The sequence below is a fragment of the Suricata suricatta genome, chromosome 11, assembly GCF_006229205.1.
Source record: "Suricata suricatta isolate VVHF042 chromosome 11, meerkat_22Aug2017_6uvM2_HiC, whole genome shotgun sequence".
NCBI lineage: Eukaryota > Metazoa > Chordata > Mammalia > Carnivora > Herpestidae > Suricata > Suricata suricatta.
In genome coordinates, this window is record NC_043710.1 from 72,150,090 (window position 1) to 72,170,588 (window position 20,499).

General features: G+C 46.8%; 1 protein-coding gene across 1 annotated transcript; it reads left to right on the top strand.

Moving 5' to 3' along the window:
* Positions 1-5,182: 5,182 nt before the first annotated feature.
* Positions 5,183-20,118, top strand: MTNR1B (melatonin receptor 1B). The gene is given in 4 exon segments (XM_029914882.1): positions 5,183-5,256; positions 5,258-5,403; positions 16,586-17,493; positions 19,832-20,118. Coding segments are annotated over 3 exon segments (1,092 nt in total). The 3' UTR covers positions 17,458-17,493; positions 19,832-20,118.
* Positions 20,119-20,499: the final 381 nt, after the last annotated feature.

Here is a 20,499-nt window from a genome sequence, read left to right on the forward strand (position 1 = left end):
CCTATGCCAGAGCAACACCACCCATACCAGGTGCTGAAATAAGCCTAGATTCTAATTTTAGCTTCTAGCTGGGCAACATCAGGCGGATTTCTTAACCTCTCTGAATCTCAGTTCCTTCATGGAGCACAGTATTAGTTTCCATCTCCTGGAGATGTGAAGGTTCAGTGAAGAATCGATATGTCTCATGTGTCTTGCACACAATAAACACTCACTTTCAGCCGTGGCTGCTGTTTTTGTTTACAGTAATATTAAAAGTGCAAGCAGCTGTTTCAGCCATGTTGCAAACTGGTTACCTACAGAAAATTTTGATTATGTTCTTTGTATGTTTCATACTGTGGGAGTAAAAGCCATTATGCATTCAACAAAAGAAATGGTTTCTGTTAGGCAGCTGGTGTACCAACTCATCTTGGCCACTCATCAGCCACCAAACTTGGCAAGTGACTTATCTCTGAGAGCCTGTTCCTGCCTTTTCCAGCTGGACCAATCACACCTGCCTCCCAGGCCTCACAGAGCTTTCAAAAGGGGACATGAGATGGTCTCTGTAAAGTGGTTTGGAAAAGGTTTCAAGTACTATCCAGACTGAAAGGTATTATTGTTGGGATGTGAGATGCTGAACTCCTGTGAGTATATTTTGATTTGCATTTGGACTTGGGGGCAAGTATAAAGAACAGCAGTCCTGCTCATTTTTGTAACACCAGGACTCTCTGTAGGTGTTCAACATGTTGATGTATTTTGTTGAGAAACCAGCTAGGAATCTTGAACCTCTCTCCTTTATCTCTGTCCCCTTCCTCCCCCAGGGTTTGATTTTTCTTTCCACATAATTTCATTTCACTGTTGGCCACCACTGTTGGTTTTACCTATTGTGAAAAGAATCCTCTCATGTTAAGAGGCCATCTGCCTGGAACACTGAAGCCATCACCTCTCTTCTGCACTTGGAAGAGACAGCGTGGGAACTGCTTTCCATAGCAGATATCCTTTCTGCATTAGAGGGGAAGTCTGCCAAGTATGGCAGGGTGCAGGTGTCCGGCAAACCCCTCAACAGATTTCATCACACGGGGACAAGTCAAGCGTCCTCAAGGTGGCTTTGAGGCCTACCTAGACCAGTTCCTGCCCACTTCTTCAGGCCAGCCTAGCGTCTCGGCCCTGAGTTCACCCCTTCTGGGATGTGTTCTCAGTTTCTTGAATGGGATACCCTCTCTCTTAAATTAGAGACCCCACTCCATCACCTTGGGTGTCCTAGCTTCAACCTCTCCACCATCATGACTTCTCTCTCTAGATTTGCTCTATTCTGTCTTGTTGATACTGGGGTGGATTCTGTTTTGGCTGAGGATGTATGACTCCTGGGGCCTCCTGGCAACAACCCTCCTTCTTCCCTTTCCCTCCTCCTTTTTAAGTAGACTATTTTTCATTTTTATTTATTTAGTTGTTTTAGAAGGTGGGGGAGAGTACTAGAGGAGGGGGGAGACAGAGAGAGAGAGAGAGAGAGAGAGAGAGAGAGAGAGAGAGAGAATCCTAAGCAGGCTCCATGCTCAGCACAGAGCCCAATGTGGGACTTGATCCAACAACCCTGCGCAGAAATCAAGAGTCAGACACTTAGCTGACTGAGCCACCCAGGCACCTCATAAGTAAACTGTTTTTTAGAGCAGTTTTAATTTCACAGCCAAACTCAGGGGAAAGTACAAAGAGTTCCCATACATCATCTGCACATTCATAGCCTCCTCCATTACCAATATCCCCTGTCCCCAAAAGTGGTACATTTGTTATTGTTGATGAACCTATATTGATACCTGATTATCACTCAAAGTCCATGATTTACATTAGGGTTCACTCATGGTGTTATATGGGTTTGAGCAAATATATAATGACACCAATTCACCACTATAGTATCATACAGAGTAGATTTACTGCCCTAAATATCCTTTGTGCTCTGTTTTCTCTCTCTTTCTCCCCTAATCCCTGGCAACCACTGATCTTTTTACTATTTCCATAGTTTTGCATTTTTCAGACTATATAATATTCTATATTATATGGTTGGAATCATATAGTATGTAGCCTTTCTAGATTGTTTCTTTCACTTAGTAATATGCTTTGAAGTTTCTTCCACGTCTTTTTGTGGCTTGATAACTCATTTCTTTTTAGTGACGAATAATATTCCATTGTCTCTATATACCGGGGGTTATTCATCCATAAAGCTACTGAAGGATGCCTTGTTGCTTCCAATTTTTGGAAATTACAAATGAAACTGCTATAAAAATCCATGCACAAGTTTTAGTATAGAGATAACTTTTCAACTCCTTTGGGTAAATACTTAATAGTGTGATTGCTATATTGTATGGCAATAGTGTGCTTAGTTTTGTAAGAAACCATGAAACTGCCTTCCAGAGTTACAATACCTTTCCCCTTGCTTTTAAGTCCCAGCCTGGTCAGCTGTGCCAGGATGCAATACTGATTTCTTGGACAGAGAGAACCCCGATTCCTGGTGATTTCTGATACACTGTTGTGGATCTGAGCCTGATCACATCCCAGGGCAGTTCAGGGCTGCTTCCTGTTTCAGACTCAATTAACCAAATATGTGTTATTGGTATGCTGAACTGGGGCAATTTATCTTGTATTCAACCCATCTATTGTTGTGAGGGCCGCTTAAAGCCACAGAAGTGCCACTTTCTGTTTGCTCCACGTGCATCTGTCAGAAAGAGGAGAGCTTGGTTATCCCTTCTTTGGAAATGACTGGTGACATTCACACCGTCCTGCTGTCTCTTCTCTTTCCGGCAGCTCTCTTGCCCGCTGGGTCATTCTTCTTCGTTCACTGGGATTTGCCCCCTGACTCAGTTTCCTTGTTCTCTCACTGCCACAATACCCACCCTTGACCTTCTCATTCCCGGTGAACTTTCCCTTGCCTTCCTCCAGACACCAACTCCAATCGTCACACTCAGAGCCCTCACTTCAAACTGAATCTGCACTCTTAAGAAATCTCAAGCAAGCTTCAGTCAAGTCCAACACCGCAATCTGTTTCTGTTTTCAGATTCACCCACAGTTTTTTGAAATCCCCCCACTTCCTTGATCCCCTCTTTCTCAGCCCCTTCCTGTTTTCTCAGCACACGTAGATGTAGATCCTAGGCTCTGTCTTCCTGTCATGCCTTGTGCTTCCTTCAGTTATTTACTCTGGCCGGCCAACCCCAATCCTGGCTCCAATTCCCCCTGCCCCCTCCGCGCCTGTCCCCAGCAGACCCAGGTTGCTGACTGACAATCCACCCCACGAGGCTGACTGGCTTCATTTAAAGCCACACTCTTAAGCTGCACAGGAGTTTACTGTCTCTCCTGACACATCTGCCATGCTCCTAGTTAGTGTACCTATTTTCTGAAATAACTATTCATACCTTCTCCTGTCTTCAAACCTCTCACATTCTTTCCCCCAACTCCAGTCCTGCCTAATGAGGTAGCCTCAAACTCCTTGAGATTAGAGCAGCCAGAGGGCAACTCCGTCATTTCCTCACAGTAGTCTAAGAACACTTGGGAACTTGCCCCAGGCTTTGGCTTCCTTTCTACCACAGAGGAGGGGCCTCTCCTCGCTAACAAGAACTTTCCTTCCTTGGGCTCAGGTTGTTCTCCAACTATCACATCCTTCTTCTGAATCATCCTACCAGCACTGCCTCCCTCTTTACTGCATTCTCCCTTTCCTTTTTGGTTCTTGGGGACTGGGACAGGGTGGAAGTGGCAGAGTTTAACTTACAGAAAAGAACACATCTTAAATTCACACAAAATACCATGCACATAACATCCCAGAAACTTACTCTATGCTCTGTCCCAGGCCATCCTCTGTGCATAGGCAACCATTGTTCTAATTTCTATCACTATAGATTAATTTTCCCCATATTTTGGCTTCATATAAATGAATTGCAGAGTGTGTACTCCTTTGCCTCTGACTTCTACTGTTCCACGGAGTATTGCTGAGATAAATCCGTGTTGTGTTTGTCAGTGGTTTTTATTGCAGAGTGGTGGTCTATGTTTGAATATACAATGTGTTTACCCATTCATGGGCATTTGGGCTGTTTCCAGGTTCAGGCTACTTTAACTGCTCTGGACATTGTGGCACAAGTCTTTTCTGTGGGCATATCTTTTGTTCCCGTTTCACTTCTGGTTGGAGGATGGGTTATGTCTAACTCCATAAGGAAACACCGAACGGGTCTTCCAAGTGGCTGCACCGTGTTGTATTCTCATGGAAGCAATGTGTCCAGGTGCGTCTCCGCCTCCTCTTATTTAAAATGATCATTTTGATTTTAGTGATTCTAATGATGTGAAAAGTGCTTAGAACACAGTACTTGGCATAAAATTCATTCTCAAAGAGGTTTCACTACTGTTATTATCAGAGTAAGTGCTCAAACATTTTAAATAAAGTGCATCTAATGTCCTTGTTTCCAGGAGTCATATTTCCCTCTTTGAGGTGATTGTTGTTGTTGTTCTAAACCCCCCAAAACCACATAATAATAACCTCCAGTATTGCCCATACAGCTATTTAAAGAAATGTTCAAAAATCAGTAGATGTCTTGGTTGATGAGGAGGACAGGACAGAGACATCATCGCGGTCTCCCAGGAAAACAACAAGTGCTCAATTAATTGCACAGGTTTGTTTGTCTCCTGTAGCTGTCTGGAGTGTAACCTGCTACCCTACTTTGTCCTGGGAACTGTCCCCATAGGCTGGGGACTGAGTTCTCTTGGAGCTGCACAGCCCCACCGGGTGGGGGGTGGGGGTGGGGATGGGGGGGCTGCAAACCTTGCCCTTCTGACAACGAATGGGCAGGTCCCCACCACTAGCACCTTCTCCAGTCTGCAGACCTGGGTGTCCCTTCACTTGGGGGCTGGGGGAGGAGGGAATCTGGGATGTGGGTGTGGAGGTGTGCTCAGGAACTGAGACCTGGGCTGGGCCAGGCACATGCTGGCCTCTGCTCCAGAGCCAGCCACCAAGGAAAGTCTCCGTTTGGCAAGTCTCACCCCAGGTCGTCCTCCCATTCCTACATTTTTCTCCGCCCCCTGCCCACGTTTAATTTCCTCTGGCTCCCTCCCTACTGGCCTCCTCCCTCGCCCGCGCGCGCCCGGGCATAGAGGGGGACTCGGAGAACTCCTGGCGCTGCACCGCACTCCCCGCGGTGACAGCGGGTGGCCACACGGCGCGGGACGGTTCAGGATGCCTGAGAACGGCTCCTCCGCCAACTGCCGCGAGGCGGGCGAGCTGGCAGTGCGTCCGGGCTGGCCGGGGACCCGCGGCGCGGCCCTCCGGGAGCGCCCGTCCTCCGTGGGAGGCGCCCGCTCTGTCCGCCGTGCTCATCTTCACCACCGCGGTGGACGTCGTGGGCAACCTCCTGGTCATCCTCTCCGTGCTCAGGAACCGCAAGCTCCGCAACGCAGGTGAGCGCCTCGCCCGCTACTGGGGCGGACCCTACCCTGGCGTCTGGTCTAGACCCTGACCCCTCCGTCTGCCTCCTTGTCCCTCCTCAGACTCGGGCGCCCCCTTCCCTTGTCTCTAACCTAGTCCCCAAGCGTGATCCCCGCCTCAAAAGTTAGGATGAGTTCCTGCCCTTCCCCGACGACGTGTGGCTCTGTCCTCTCGAAGCTGCTTTGGGAGCACTTGGCACACCTGTGCCCGCGTGAATTGAGCAAAGTTTTTCTCGTGCACTTGTTGGCATGGTGCCAGTGCAGTAGGAACGCACGTGGCTGGAAGCCACTGTCACCCGGGGTCTCCAATTTGTGCGGGTCCAGATGGTGCCCCTATCTGGTCATAGAAATCTCAGGACCTTTAACACCTCTCTCCCTCTGCAGCGGAGCACGCACGAAGTAAGTGCCAAGACAAGGAGTGAATTCGTGGAAACATTCCAGTGAGCTTTGGGTTAGAAACTTCTCTCTGGTTTATCCGAAGACCCTTTTCCAGCCAAGAGCATGCAGATGCAGAAATCTGCAGGGTCTGCTTGGGCAGAACTACGTTGCTTTGAGATAATGTGGCCCTTTTGGAAGACAGGGAATTCGTGGGATTCGGTGAAGATTAAAACAATGATTTGGCAAAATATGGTTGCAATCCTGAAAGTGGTTTTCCCCTTCCTGCGCGCTGTCAAGGCCTCCACTGAACTCTGGTCCTGAGAGATCTTTGGAGCCTGGTGCACCCAGGCCTGGGAAGAAGTTCAAAGCCCTGTTTGTCAATTTGTAATTTCCTAGTTTGGGCTTAAGGGCACTTCACATATTAGAGTGAATTAAAATTAAAAGGCAACTGCAAGAAAGCCAAGTATGTAGTTTAACTGTGCTCTTTTTTTTTTCTTTTCTAAGGAGCCGGACCATTCAGAAAGACCAGTTGTAGTAAATGGGTAGATATATTTCGTGCTGTTCTGTGACTCCGTGTTTTTATCTAAAGAACAAACAATAAATAAAATTAGGAGCTCCTGTGCATAATACAGGAAACAACACTTGAGTAGAAACATGCTGTCTAATGTCGTCATTTCAATTGTGGTGGTTCGTATTATCTGGAATATCTTTCTCAAGATATTATGTGCTTTGAGTAAAAGTTTACAATTACGAAGGAGCAGGCTATGGTTAGAAAGTGATATTTGATATTTTTGATTGCATCATCCCTTTGCGGAAGCCACAAACCTGTTTCCCCTGGGCAAGAGGGGCAGGAGGGAGGCAGAGCTGGGCCCTTCAGGCTCTGACAGGGGCCCCATTTCTCCCTGACTAATCAGGTGTTTCGAGATAGCCTGGTGGGCTGAGCTTCCCTGGTTAATAATTTGGGTGGCCTGCTATGGGGAAAGGAGACTGAGGTAGGGGAGGGGGTGAGTGCTGCTGCTTTTTTTTTTTTTTTTTTTTTTTTTTACCTGAAGCAGACAGGCATCTTCTCCCCTCCTCCAGGAGGGCTGCCTCTTCTGTGTTTCTTGAGGGGCTCACGGGACTCAGGGAAGCCTTCTTGGTTTGGGAGGGTGGCCCGAAGTGGGTAGTGAGCTTGTGGACTTGCCGGCACAACCCCTGTTCCTACTTCCCGTTGGCAGTGCTACAGCCCAGCACCAGCAACACATTTTAACCCTACCGCTAAATGACAGTCATTCCTGGCACATTGGTGGCTGCCCCACTCATGCAATTTAAGCAGTTTTGATTTGACTATCACATGTATTGACAATAGTCATGAAACATCACACCACTGATGTCAGTTAAACCAGAGCAGGGTGAACTCTCAAAAGGTGCTAAAAAAACTGTCAGCACTTGGAATTTGCACTCATTCCACTAGGAATCACGTCTCCTCTGTTTGGAGTTTGCAGTGACCTTAAGAAACACTCATGTCAGACCTTTCTGTAATTAAGTCTGGTTCCTTAGTCTATCAGTGTTGAGAAGATAGGACTGTGGCAATGAGAACACTCAGAGGCCCCATAACCATGGCACACAGTCCGTATTAAGATCATAACACCTTTCTTAGCAGATAGACACCAGGATCCTTTCCATTCCTTTTTTTTCTTTATTTTTAAATTTTTTTTTTATTTTTGAGAGACAGAGAGATACTGCATGAGCAGAGGAGAGTCAGAGAGAGAGGGAGATACAGAATCTGAGGCGGGTTCCAGGCTCTGAGCTAGCTGTCAGCACAGAGCCCGATGTGGGGCTTGAACCCATGAACTGAGAGATCATGACCTGAGCCAAAGTCAGTCACTTAACCGACTGAGCCACCCAGACACCCCTCCTTTTTTTTTTAATGTTTATTTATTTATGTTTGAGAGAACCAGAGAGAGAGCATGAGTGGGGGAGGGGCAGAGATGGGGCAGGTGGGACAGAGAATCCCAAGCAGACTTTCCATCATCAGCACAGAGCCAGGATGTGGGGCTTGAACAAAGGAGTTGTGAGATCGTGACCTGAGCTGAAACCGCGAGTCAGACACTTACCTGACTGAGCAGCTCAGACGCCCCAGTTCCTCTTGTCATTCCTAACAGGGATGGCCCTGATGGCAGCATAAGTGGTTACATTAATTGTCCTTTGTCCCCAGAACTACCCTATCTGCATTCCTGCTGCTGCATGCATTGTGTTGACCTTTTCAGAGATGGCAGTAAAGAGAGGGAGGGATAGAGGAAAGATGGGAGACAGATTGGGGCATTGACCGAACTTGGAAGGTAAGACTAGGTGTTCAGTTCGTTCTTTTTTTTTTTACATGGCACTGGGTTGGCAGTTCACAATTCTCAGTATGTGCTTCCTGGGGACCTACCATATTTAGGGCTTTCCTGACAGCATCTGAGGACATTTTCTGTGGCTGCCATGGCCATGCTTGCTCACAATAGCCAACAATAATCTCTGCATTTTTGGTTTTTATCTCTTCTTTTCCCTGCTTTTCTGGAACCTTCCCCCATCAAGTTCTTTCTCTCTCATCTGTATTTTCAATGTCTCTCATACACACACACACATAGGCACTCACACAGATGTGCACACACGTAGGCATACACACCCAAGGGTCTCTGGTGTTTAAGTGGCTTCAGTCACTGAAGCATCTGACTTTTGATCTTGGCTCAGGTCATGATCTCTCCCTTCATGAGATCAAGCCCTGCGTCCAGCTCTGAACTGACAGTGCAGACCTTGCTTGGGATTCTCTCTCTAAATCAATCAATAAATAATAAAATAAAAAAACATTTCAAAAAAAGAATCTTCCCTTGATTGGATGTCTGCTTCTAAGTTCATTGCTACTCTCTCTGTCCCTTCACAACCAGACATCAATTTCCACCCGCCGACTACCTCACTGCTCCCCCTCTCCTCCTCAGTGCTCTGCAGACTGGCCTCAGAAATGCCCCTCTGTGCAAATGTGTGTCACTGAGGCCCACTCCCTCCTTGAAAATCTTTCCTTGGCTTACCGGATGCCAGTGTTTGGATCTCCTTCTTCTCTTCTCCCAGACACCTGATCCCTGGGAGTCATTCCTGGTTCCTTCATTCCCCAAGTCCCCGTGAGTTTTGCCTTATAAGATCTCTCAATATTCCCCTTTCCTGCCCTCCCTTCTCCTACTGCCCTACTTTACACACTCACCATCGCTTGAGCAAACTGTGTCCATAGTGTCCAGACATCCTTCCATGCTCTGTCCTGCAGTGGCTTTTATCACCCACAGAGTCACCACCATCAATGACTGCCTTGGGTCTACACCACAGTCGACTCAGGAGCGTGGCTCACACAGCCTTTCTCCTGGGGCTAACCCCCCACCCAATGTGACAGCCTCTTCTCTCTTATCTCACTTGTGAACTGCAACCACTCCCACACAGTCCACACTCGCTATGCACTCCCTCATCTCAGGGAGCTCCCTGCCTCTTTTCTGCTAGTGAATGTCTCCTTCAGACCTCAACACTCCAGTGCGGTTGTTCATGTTGCTTATTAATATCAAGGAAGGCGTGGGGACTGTCTCCCTCCTTGAGCTTCAATAGGCCCTCCTCAGGCAGCTCCCACCTCGCTGTCCTGTTGTTAGTCTTTCTCTCTCCCCGTGAGATGGTGAATTTGTTGAAGGCTGGGACTTTTAGTCCATTTCTGTCCACAGAGCTGAGTGCATAGTAAGAACTGAATATGGGTCTGTTGAAACAAATTGAAAATGGACATGATAATGGGAATTCAGTGGGATGGAAGGAATTAATTGTGCTTTACAAGGTGGGGCAGACTCAGTACGGCACTCAGAACTACTTATGCAATCAGTGGAGTTCTTACAGAACTGAATTGCTTTGAGCACTAAATGCTCGCAGTATACCTCACTCTTGTCCTTGAGAGCTGACTGTCATCTCTGCACAAAGGTGTGCCTGTTCCAATTGCTCCTGTGTGGCTAGTAGTCTCCAGCGATGCCCAGGCTGCCCCAAAGTGTGCCTCAGTGGCTCCTTAGAGAGTTTGCCCCTTGCTGGTCTGGGCTGCCTGTAGAGTTTTGAGCTTCCTGCCATTACCTTCACCCTCCAGTTGGCCACACAGAAGAGAACTGAGAGACACATGTCCTTAGTGTCATGTTGAGATGATCTCCATTAAGAGAGGGGAAAGCACGACCACATCAGTTACTCCTGGCCCATCGGTACAGTGACTGATTTCCCAGGCGACAGTCAGTGGCCATGGGCTGACAATGGATTCTCTGTGTCCTGGTTAGAGGTTGTTGGGGAAGACAGTTTGGTGATATGTAAGGAGAAAGGATGTGAAATGTTTGACATTGGGATTGCCCAGGAAAACATGGAAGATTTGGTTACAGAACACATAGGTCCTTGTCCAGAGTCTGCTCTGTCCTCCAAGCACCCAGTATGCTCAGCCTGTACCATCTTTTGTCCAGGGACAGAGTCTGCACTGCAGGCTTCCTGATGGGAACTTTCAGCCCAGCAAGGATTTGCATCCCCAGTGAGACTGGAGCAGAACCGCCTTCTCCCTCCGCCTTCTCCTCCCACCTGTTGACTGAGGGTGTAAATGATGAATGAATAGATAGGCTGACTTCTTGCAAGGGCTCTTGGGAAGCTTGGAGGAAATGCTCAGTAGACCCACAGTCCCTGCACACTCCAGGTGTTCTAGGGTAAGGTGGAAACCTCTTCATCCAGGCGTCATTCTACCACCACCGACCACTTATGGAGATGCCACTTGGTGACAGGTATCTTTTGATCGGTTCAGCCCACATGGGGTTTGCAGTGCTTCTTATCAGCTGAAGACCAAACTGGGCTAGTTTGGACTCTCCCTGATGTAGCTAGAACTCTCCATCTTCAGGTTTCTGCTCTAAATACTTTCTTATCTCTTTACCAAGCGAAGACAAACACATTTTAAATCCCATAATTATGTCTTTAGCTGAATAATCAGAAAAGCTCAAAATTCTCTTTTAATTCCCTCTCTGTAGTCCTGAGTAGCCCAGGGGCATGAAGACTTCTGTGTTTGACTGACTTTTTTTTTTTTTCCCAGAAGTTGGGTCCTGTATTTAGCACGATATATCACAAAATTCTGAAGATACCAGTGCCACTGTTAGGTCTTACCATTTAAAATACTTATTGCTGAAAGAGAAGAATTTGGGGAGTTGAGAAGTAGACTCCTCAGTGCTTAGGGAGTTTGCATCCTGGGGGTAACATCTTACCATCTATGCTGTCCTTCCTGAGCTGTGACTTTTCATATCTTATCTCCAAGGATCAGTCCAAGATCGTAGTTGGGAGTCTCTTGTTTCTTCTATGCCCCTAATAATAATATAAAAACAACAGTAATAAATTCGAGCTAATATTACTATGTGCTTATTATGTACCCAATAAAAATCTCTCCCATTTAAAAGAGACAAAGAGAAAAGGAAAAAGACTTTGTACATCCCCCCATCCAAGGGATATCCCTTTGCAAGTACCCTTCCATTTCTTTCCTGCTCTTGAAGCCTGAGCTGATTGGGAGAATGAGTTTATTCTCCAACATTCGACAGGATTTGCCCTTGCTAGTATCACCTCCTAACTACCAAGTTAAATGGGCACACTTTCTTGTTCTTTCTCACTTTGGTGGATGACCAAGGAAGTACACCATTGCCCTCGACATTTCTTTTTCCTGATTCCCTCCAGTGTCTCTTCTTTGTCACGAGTTCCTTGTTAAGGCTTTTAGTAGTTCACAAAATCTTAGTGTCCATTTCTTGAAATGGAAATCATGCTGTCAACCTTAAAAGATTCTTGTGATAAACAATTTAGTCACATTATTTAGGCACATTATTTAGGCACATTATAAACTCCAAGGTGCTATACCAATTGTTGTTTTGTCTTTAATATTAAGTGTAAGTGAAGCAATAAAATGTGACTGTAAGAGTCTTCAGATGATCTCTATTGATAATTATGGAAGAATATTTTGTAATAGGAATCTCGTTATTTTTTTTAAAAGACGCTTATGCTCTTGAACACATTTTCTTAAGTGATTCAAATACCTATTGTGTTCTTGTTCACACAATTAGCTTGCCTAGCAGTTATTTTCTTTTTTATTTAAACCAAGGTTACATTGCAACTTAGCTCTTAGATGCATCCACACTCTCTAAGATTTTCATAAATAATGTTATTTTAGTGGAAAACAAGCTCTGCCCTCAAAGAATTTGGGAATCAAATTAGGAGCTTTCATGAATATAAAAGCCAATTGTTTTTGTATTTGTTAGGAAGTAAATTTTTTTATGATTTTATTTTTAAGTAATCTCTACACTCAACGAGGGCGTCAAACCCTCAATCCGGCGATCAAGTCACATGCTCTACTGACTGAGCCAACCAGGTGCCCAAGGAAATCAAGTTTTTGATCTGTTCAGTGATTTCAAATGCTTATCCCCAGAAAGGAACTGGTAAACATAGTTCAATTTCATTCAGAGGTTATTATTATTTCCTCTGCCCTTTCCCATACAAATCCCATTGGGAAAAAAAAAAAACAGCCATTCTAGGAAGGAGGCAGGCCTCTTGCAAGGGTTTTGGGATTTTGTTCAGCTCCTTGGGGAGGCTTCCTTTCCAACCAGCCCCATCTCCTGCCACGGCCCCCGTCCTCAGGTCATCTTAGTACTTCCTCACTATTCCCTTAGCCTAGCCTCCCTCCAGGCTTTTGCCACACTGCTTGGCTGCTGTTTTTGTGTCTGTTTCCCCAATAGCCCTGTTGGCATCTCAACAGCAGGGGTCATGTCTTTGACACAAACATGGTAGACACTTGATAAGTGTACTGTATGTGTGAATAGGTAAGTGATGGAAGAAGACCCCAAGACACAGGAAGCTTAACCCTGTTAGAAATGATAGATTATCTCTTGGCTTCCCTATTTCAACCTTTGCACATCTTGTTTTTATTTGTTTATTTGGCTCCTCTGGGACCATGAGCTTTGTGTGGGGAGGGAGTGTATGTCTCTTGCTCACCATGCTTCCCTCACCCTGGCAAAGGCAGAGCTGGTGCCTAGTAGACTCAGAAATATTTGCTGAGAAAATGATTCCATGACTATTTATTTCTTTTTTTAAAATAGCTTATTGTCAAATTGGTTTCCATATAACACCCAGTGCTTCTCCCCACAAGTGCCCCCACCATGACCATCACCTCCTCCCTCCCCCCCCCCCTACAGTCCATGGTTCCTCTTCAGTATTCAGTAGTCTCCCTTGATCTGTGTCCCTCACTCTCCCCCGCTCTCTTTCCCCCTTCCTCTCCCCATGGTCCCCAGAGAAGGATAGATACCATATGTTTGCATTCATAGGTCTAACAGGAGAGACCTGGCAGGGGACCATGGGCATGACTATTTATTTCTACGTTGGCTTTTAGCTCAATGACCAAGGTCAATTTAAATTCAACAAACTCTTTTTGGGGGCATGCAGTGTGGACACAGGGTGGAGAGGTGCAGGGTGAGCATGGGGAGGAGGGCAAGGGATGGAGACAGCTTTAACTTTCTCTTATCTGATGAAGACTAGATAGCTCGACACTTCCTGGTTTCCTCCCCTCCCCCCCCACCCCGGATTACCAGATCATTATTAAGAAGTAGATTTCCCAGAAGAAAGGACAGAGGAAGGGAGGAGGGAGGGGATTGTGGTGGTTGTGTGTGAGGGATGTGCTCTGTGTATGAATACGAAAAGGGAATCCCATATTAGTGAACAAAGCCCTGTGGTTGAAGGCTGTCTCCACTAATACGTGCTGTCTGATGGGGCCAGATGGAAATAAATCATGCCAGGACTTGTGATATCAATATTCATTAGAAGCCCGTGCACAGGGGGGATGAGCAGTGTTGTGTGCATCCTGATTGATATCTCACCTGTCGGGAGGAAGAAATGGACAGAGAACTAGATCTCCCTTGAGTATCCTCCAGATCGGACCTGGCTTCCTGCAGATGGGAGACAAAACGAGAATTTTATTTGCCTAATTTGGAATTGGGTCAAGAAATCCGAGAGACAGTCTGATGTCTGGGCAGATGAACCTACAGCAGGAACGGGTTGATTTCAGCCTTTTAGGAACAGCCGGAGTAATAGGGGAGAGTAATTGAATCACTGTCTATGTGGAGTTGAATGTGTTCTTCCCACTATTTACAAGCTGTTTGCCAGCCTCTGGGGCATGATTAGGGGATGAGCCACATTCACACGGTAGAGCTTCACTGGTTTTCAGGGGAAACAGCTGGCTGAGCTGGCACCAGCTCCCAGCAGCCCTTGACTTTCTCCGCACGCACTTGCAAGTGCCAAAAGCTTGTTTGCTGCTCAACCAGGAGCCCAGAGGGCCCTGCAGAGACCAGCATTCCTATGTTAGAAAGAAGTGATTTTCTTCACAGAAACAGCCAAGTGGAATGCATGGGGAGAGAAGAAAGGAGGGTCCCAGAAGGAAAGGAGGGAGTCTATGAGGGAACAGTCATGGAGAGAAAAATTCAGTAACTTGCCCAACACCCATGTAGCAGAGCAGAGATTACTCAGGTTATTCTAGCTCCCAGCACCACCTTCCAGTGTCAAAAAGACACTTAAAATTCTGGAAGGGACAAAGGCTCCTAATTCAGCTGAGAACAAGAACTTTGAGAGAGGAAATACCTCGCCATCTTGGGATCAGGTGAGGTCTGAGCAGGAGAGTCAGAGACCGAAATCCACCAGTGGAGATAGCAAAAAAGACCGGGAATTAAATGGAAAAGGAGGAGATCCATTCCACACCTCAAGCAGGTCCTCAGATGTACATTTCCTGCCTGATAGTACCAAGCAGAAAGAATGTGAGGGGCTTTTATCCCATTAAGTAAGCAGATGCCTAAAAGAGTTGAATGGGAAGGAATCTATCAGTTGGCTCTGAGGCAGGGCTACCTTACACCCAATCTCTACATGAATGTAGAGACAGGACGGCTCACCACCTTGCAAGCGCTTTAATTGTCCAAACGATGCTTTTTCTATTTAGTTACATCTTTATCTCCCTTGGGCCCTCACATAGCTCTGACTCAGGAGTGGTTAGGTACTGAAAAGTCCCAGGAAGCTAACAGGGTTCTTTTCTATTGGTTCTGAGTGAGGTTGACAGAAAGGCTGGGAGACCAAAATAGGCACTTCAAAAGGGCTGCCTGGGGGTCTTCCGTGTTCCCACCTCCATATGGAGCGCATCCTGTGGAATCTTCTTTGAGATGTGGGAAATGTGTGTGGGAACAGGGGAGGGCTGGAAACAGCCCTTTTCTCTACCTTGTGGGTTTGTAACTGTAATTGTGGAGTCTACCTCACCTACAGGTCTGACTCAGAAGGATTCCCCAGCCAGGTGGCTCTGAGCCTCCATTTTTTTGCATTCCCTTGAAGCCAGACCTCTCTGATTGCTGCACCTTTTGGACCCTTTCAGTCTGCCTGATTCTTTGGACCCCTGAGGCACACATTAATGGTGGCAGTGGAGCCAGTGTCCTTGCCTCCTTGGGGAGTCCCTGCTGCAAATCTATTCCATCTGCCCTCTGCATTCAGCTGTCCTAGGGCTGGCAGCTTGCACCCCACCATGTGGCAAGAGGCTAGAAGACTTGAAAGACGATGTCAAGTGCCCACTGAATTCCCGAGGGCCTCTATGCTGGAGAGGATATCATCTTCTGAGCATGTAGTAGGTGCTCAAACAGTGCACTTGGTGAATGAAACAAGTGGCATCCATATTGAGCTTCTCATGCCCTGAGCTTCGTGTAGGCCAAACTTTCAGATTTTGGGTGCTTTATACATACGTCAGTATTTGTTTTAGAATGCAAATGTTTTAGCAATAGAAATATGTTCTTTTGAATGCAGCCCTGTCTCTTCCCTAGGATTCTGGTCCAGAACATGTCTGAAACATATTAATCAATGGCTGCTGTGGTTTCCAGAGGTTCTCTCTGGCTGCTGAGCTTGGTGATGCCAGAGAACACTCCATTCAGACAAGGGAGGCAGTTCAGAAAGCTGGAGAATAGGCTACTTTCTAAGTGTCTTTAATTCAGTTTTCTAAATGTGAATTGCATTTTGCAGGTGGGATAGAAGAAAGGTTTCAAGAGGAGGAACCACGTATCCTGGCATTCCCCTGTTTCGCCTTGCCTGGGGCTTACACGCACAGCCGTGTGGCCATGTTGGCAGACCCCCGGCCTGGTGGCATGGAATCAAGTCCTTTCTTCTTTTGAACCCAAAACCCAGGACTCATTACCACCCCTCCCTGCTCATACGTCCTACCTTCCTATAAATCTCTCTGACAGTCTCCTTTTGTGTCTTCTCCCCACTGGTCAACAAGCTACTTTCTAAGTGTCTTTAATTCAATTTTCCTAATTTTTGGATTCTCGTCCCTTGGAATCCTTGCTGGAACATAAATGATGCAAAGCCCCCGAGCATCTGTGCCTCTCATAACAATTGCTATCATTTGTGAGCACCCACTGTGTCCCCAAGCGCTTTGCACCATTATTTTATTCCACTATAGTGTCAAGTAGGTATCATGATCCCCATTCTGCAAATGAGAAAGATGAGGCCTGGAGAGCCTGAGATGACACAGTGAGCAGCAGGGATGCAGTGTGAGCCCTGAGCTCTGAGCCTCTAAAAACAACTAGGTTTCCATCCCCAGGACTACTAGTTAACCCAGTAACTTTTAGGTAACTGGTTAAAGGTAACTGGATAAAGGGTGAGATCTTCTACAGAAGAGAAATTGTGGGGTCTCTTGCTGACTCTTGCTTCCTATTTCCTGCTCCAGGTAATTTGTTCTTGGTGAGCCTGGCATCGGCTGACCTGATGGTGGCCTTGTACCCCTACCCGCTGATCCTTGTGGCCATCTTCCATGATGGCTGGGTCCTGGGAGAGATGCACTGCAAGGCCAGCGGCTTTGTGATGGGCCTGAGTGTCATTGGCTCTGTCTTCAACATCACTGCCATTGCCATTAACCGCTATTGCTACATCTGCCACAGCATGGCCTATCACCGGATCTATCAGCACTGGCACACTCCCCTCTACATCTGCCTCATCTGGTTACTCACTGTGGTGGCCGTGGTGCCCAACTTTTTCATGGGGTCCCTAGCGTATGACCCACGCATCTACTCCTGCACCTTCATCCAGACGGCCAGTGCCCCGTTCACAGTGGCAGTGGTAGTCTTTCACTTCCTCCTCCCCATCACTGTTGTGTTTTTCTGCTACCTGCGCATCTGGGTGCTGGTGCTCCAGTCCCGCAGGAAGGCCAAGTCAGAGACCAAGCTGCACTGGAGGCCCAGCGGTGTCCGGAGCTTCCTGACCATGTTCTTGGTGTTTGTGATCTCCGCTATCTGCTGGGCCCCGCTGAACTGCATTAGCCTCGCTGTGGCCATCAACCCAGAAGAAATAGCTCCCCAGGTCCCGGACGGGCTCTTTGTGACTAGCTACTTCCTGGCTTATTTCAACAGCTGCCTTAATGCCATAGTCTATGGGCTCCTGGACCAGAACTTCCGCAGGGAATACAAGAAGATTGTCTCGGTCCTCTGGAACCCTGGGCACTGCTTTCAGGATGCTTCTAATGTGAGCCAGGCCTCAGGGCCTCAGAGCCAAACTCTACCTGTTGTTAATGCCCAGCATCCCATCCAGATAGACACTCTCTAGACTGGATCACTGGCTGGGCGACAGATTCATTAAATGGTAGGTGTGGATCTGCTCCATGGGTGAGATCTGGCAGCCTACTGGGCTGTGCTGTCCTGTTCATGTGACAGCACATGGCCTGTGGAACTTCATCCTGTGGACAACAAGCCCGTCAGCAGCCGTGGTTCGGGCTAGTCAGAGGATGCCTACAGGCACTGGGGGCCACATCCCAGTGACTTCAGCATTGGCCCTGGCAGATACTCTGTCACTGCACCAGGGGCTTGGTGCACACCTCAACCAAGGAAGGAACAGAAGGAGAATGGGCTTCAGAAAGGAGAAGCCAATTACTTCCTATGAGCTGCTCTCTCCTCCTGCTTTGTCCTCCTTGCCAGGTTCTCTCTTTTCCCCAAAGGGCCATAGGAATGGATCTTTTCCTGTTAGCAAGTATGAAAGGACAAGCTCCATAGTGTTAGGAGCTAGGTAGCTCTGCAGGGCTGCAGGGGGCTGGTGCGGTCCTGAGAGCAAGTGTTCTGCACTCTCCCCCATTGGCTCCTTGCACATACATACACATGCACACATACACACGTGTGCACACACACACACACACACACACACCACCACATACATACTGCACCTCCAGGGTCTGAATCAGATACCCAGGCCCTTCCCCATACCCCACACTCAAAATGTTCTTGGTGGAGCTAAGAGCACTTGCATGTTTCACAAGCTCCCAGGTGACTAGGTGACCAGCTGCAGCATACAAGCTGACTCCTCACATTACAAGGGAAGGGAGAGCACCCAGAATAAGACTAAGAGGTCAGCATTCTGGGCTCTTTGTTCTGCAAACCTGCCAGTTGCCTGACGTAACCTTTCTCTCTCCTTGGAACCCCCCAGAAACTTATGTCCTTGGGGTACTTACCCCACTTTATTCCTGCCACACCTTCTAAGGTATGGATAGGGGGTGGGGGGAGGAAACAGGGTACTGCTATCAGATAGATTTGGACTCCGTGAACTCAGGAAATCATTTCACTTCTTTGAGTTTTAGCTTCTTACTATAAACATAGATAATGATCTCTTTTCAAAGAATTTTGTAAGGATTAAATGAGAGAGTGCATATAGTGCCTGATATATAAGCAAGCACCCAATAAGGGCCAGCCAATGCTATTCATTAAGACTATGACCTCTAGGGTGCCTGGGTGGCTCAGAGAGTTGAGCATCCAGCTTCAGCTCAGATCACAATCTCACGGTTAGTGGGTTCGAGCCCCGCATCAGGCTCTGTGCTGACAGCTAGCTCAGAGCCTGGAGCCTGTCTTCAGATTCTGTGTCTCCCTCTCTCTCTGACCCTCCCTGCTCATGTTGTCTCTCTCTCTGTCTCTCAAAAAATTTTTTTCTTTTTTAAATTTAAAAAAAGACTATGACCTCCAAGAGGGCAGGCAACATGCCTTTTGTTTCTCCTGCTGGACCTGGCCCCCAGAGTAGTCGGTCATGTTTGTGGAACTGAAGAAGGAAGCCACATCTGTGGGTGCTAAGTGAAGACCTAAATCTGTGGTGCTAAGTGATGACCTGAGGTGTCTGTAAATACGAAGCCTGTAGGCATACATGCTAAGACCGGAAGCGAGGCAGAGCTGCCCTTCCCCCACCTCCATTCACCCCCTTCCCTGCTCACTTCCCTCTACTTCCGGTCTCTGTAGGTCACCTCTTCTCTCCTTCAAGATTATCTTTCATTTTATATAGTAGAAGTAGTAGTAGTAATACAGTTAGCGATTACTGAATGCTAGCCATGTGTCAGACACTGTCCTCAGCTCTTCAGCTGTATTATCCCACGGAATCCTCGCAGCAGCCATGGGAGATCGGCACTGGCAGGAACCCCACCGTAAGGTGAGTAAACTGAGAAATAGGGAGGTCAGGCGCCTGCCCCAAGTCACACAACTTGAACCTGGTGGAACCAGGGAAAAAAGCCAGGCAGACTTCATGCCCCAGACGCCTGCAGAGGGTGCGTGCGTGCTTGAGGTAGGTGCGTATAGTGTGGCTGTGGTGTTTGAGACCTCAGTCTGAGAGAGAAGGATGAGAGACCTAAGGCTTCTCCCTGAGCTGCAGCCACTCTTCTTGGTTCTGTGCAGAGTCCGAGCTCATCAGATCAGGCATGTGTTTGCTCTCTCTGCCTCCTCTCCCCGGGCACCAACTAGAGGGATTTGCCTCCTCTTGACTTAGAGGAAATGGGTGCCCCCCACTGCTCCCCTTATTTCTATCTTCTAACTCTGAGCTGAGTTCATGGTAAAGGCTCAATATATACAGATAGAGGAAACAAAAGCTCTCTTCGGTTTGCTGGGCCCACAGATGTTACCTGATTTGTCAGTTCTGACAGTTTGCTAACTGGGACCTTTTCTTGTTTCCATAGGTTTTGGTGATGATCCAGGAACCAAGAGAATGAAACGGCATAGGGAAAACCCAGGATACTGGGCCATCTATGTGCTCATATAGGATGGTCTAAAGCTGCAGGCGCTGATTTTAAATAAGGACAATTTTGCTGCAATAGTGTGGAAACTCTATCCATCCTCCACAACCTTGCTCTAAATATCTATTTAGGAACTTGGATTTATTTTAAAAAATCTTTCCATGAAGATAACTACTGTCCCACATAATTTAACTGGTGAATTTTATCAAATATTTAATAAAGAAATAATACTAACCTGATATATGCTCAGAAAATAGAGGATGAAAAAATATTTCTCGGTGTATTTTGTAAAATCGGCATAACGCTTCTTTATTAACATTGCAATTTCACTTAAACAAAAGAAAAATTACACACAAGAAAAGAAAAATCATGTCCCTCCTGAATAGAGATGCAAAAATCTGTAAGGATATATTAGCAAACTGGTTCTAAAAATATACAAAAAGGATTCTGGGTCATGACCAAGGTGGGGCAGGATATTCCCCAAGAATAAAAGGTTAATTTTACATTTGAAAATCAATCAATATAATTTATAATTTTAACAGAATAAGAGAGAAAATTATTTCAATACATGCAAAAAATCATTTTATACTGTTAAACATTCATTCATGATA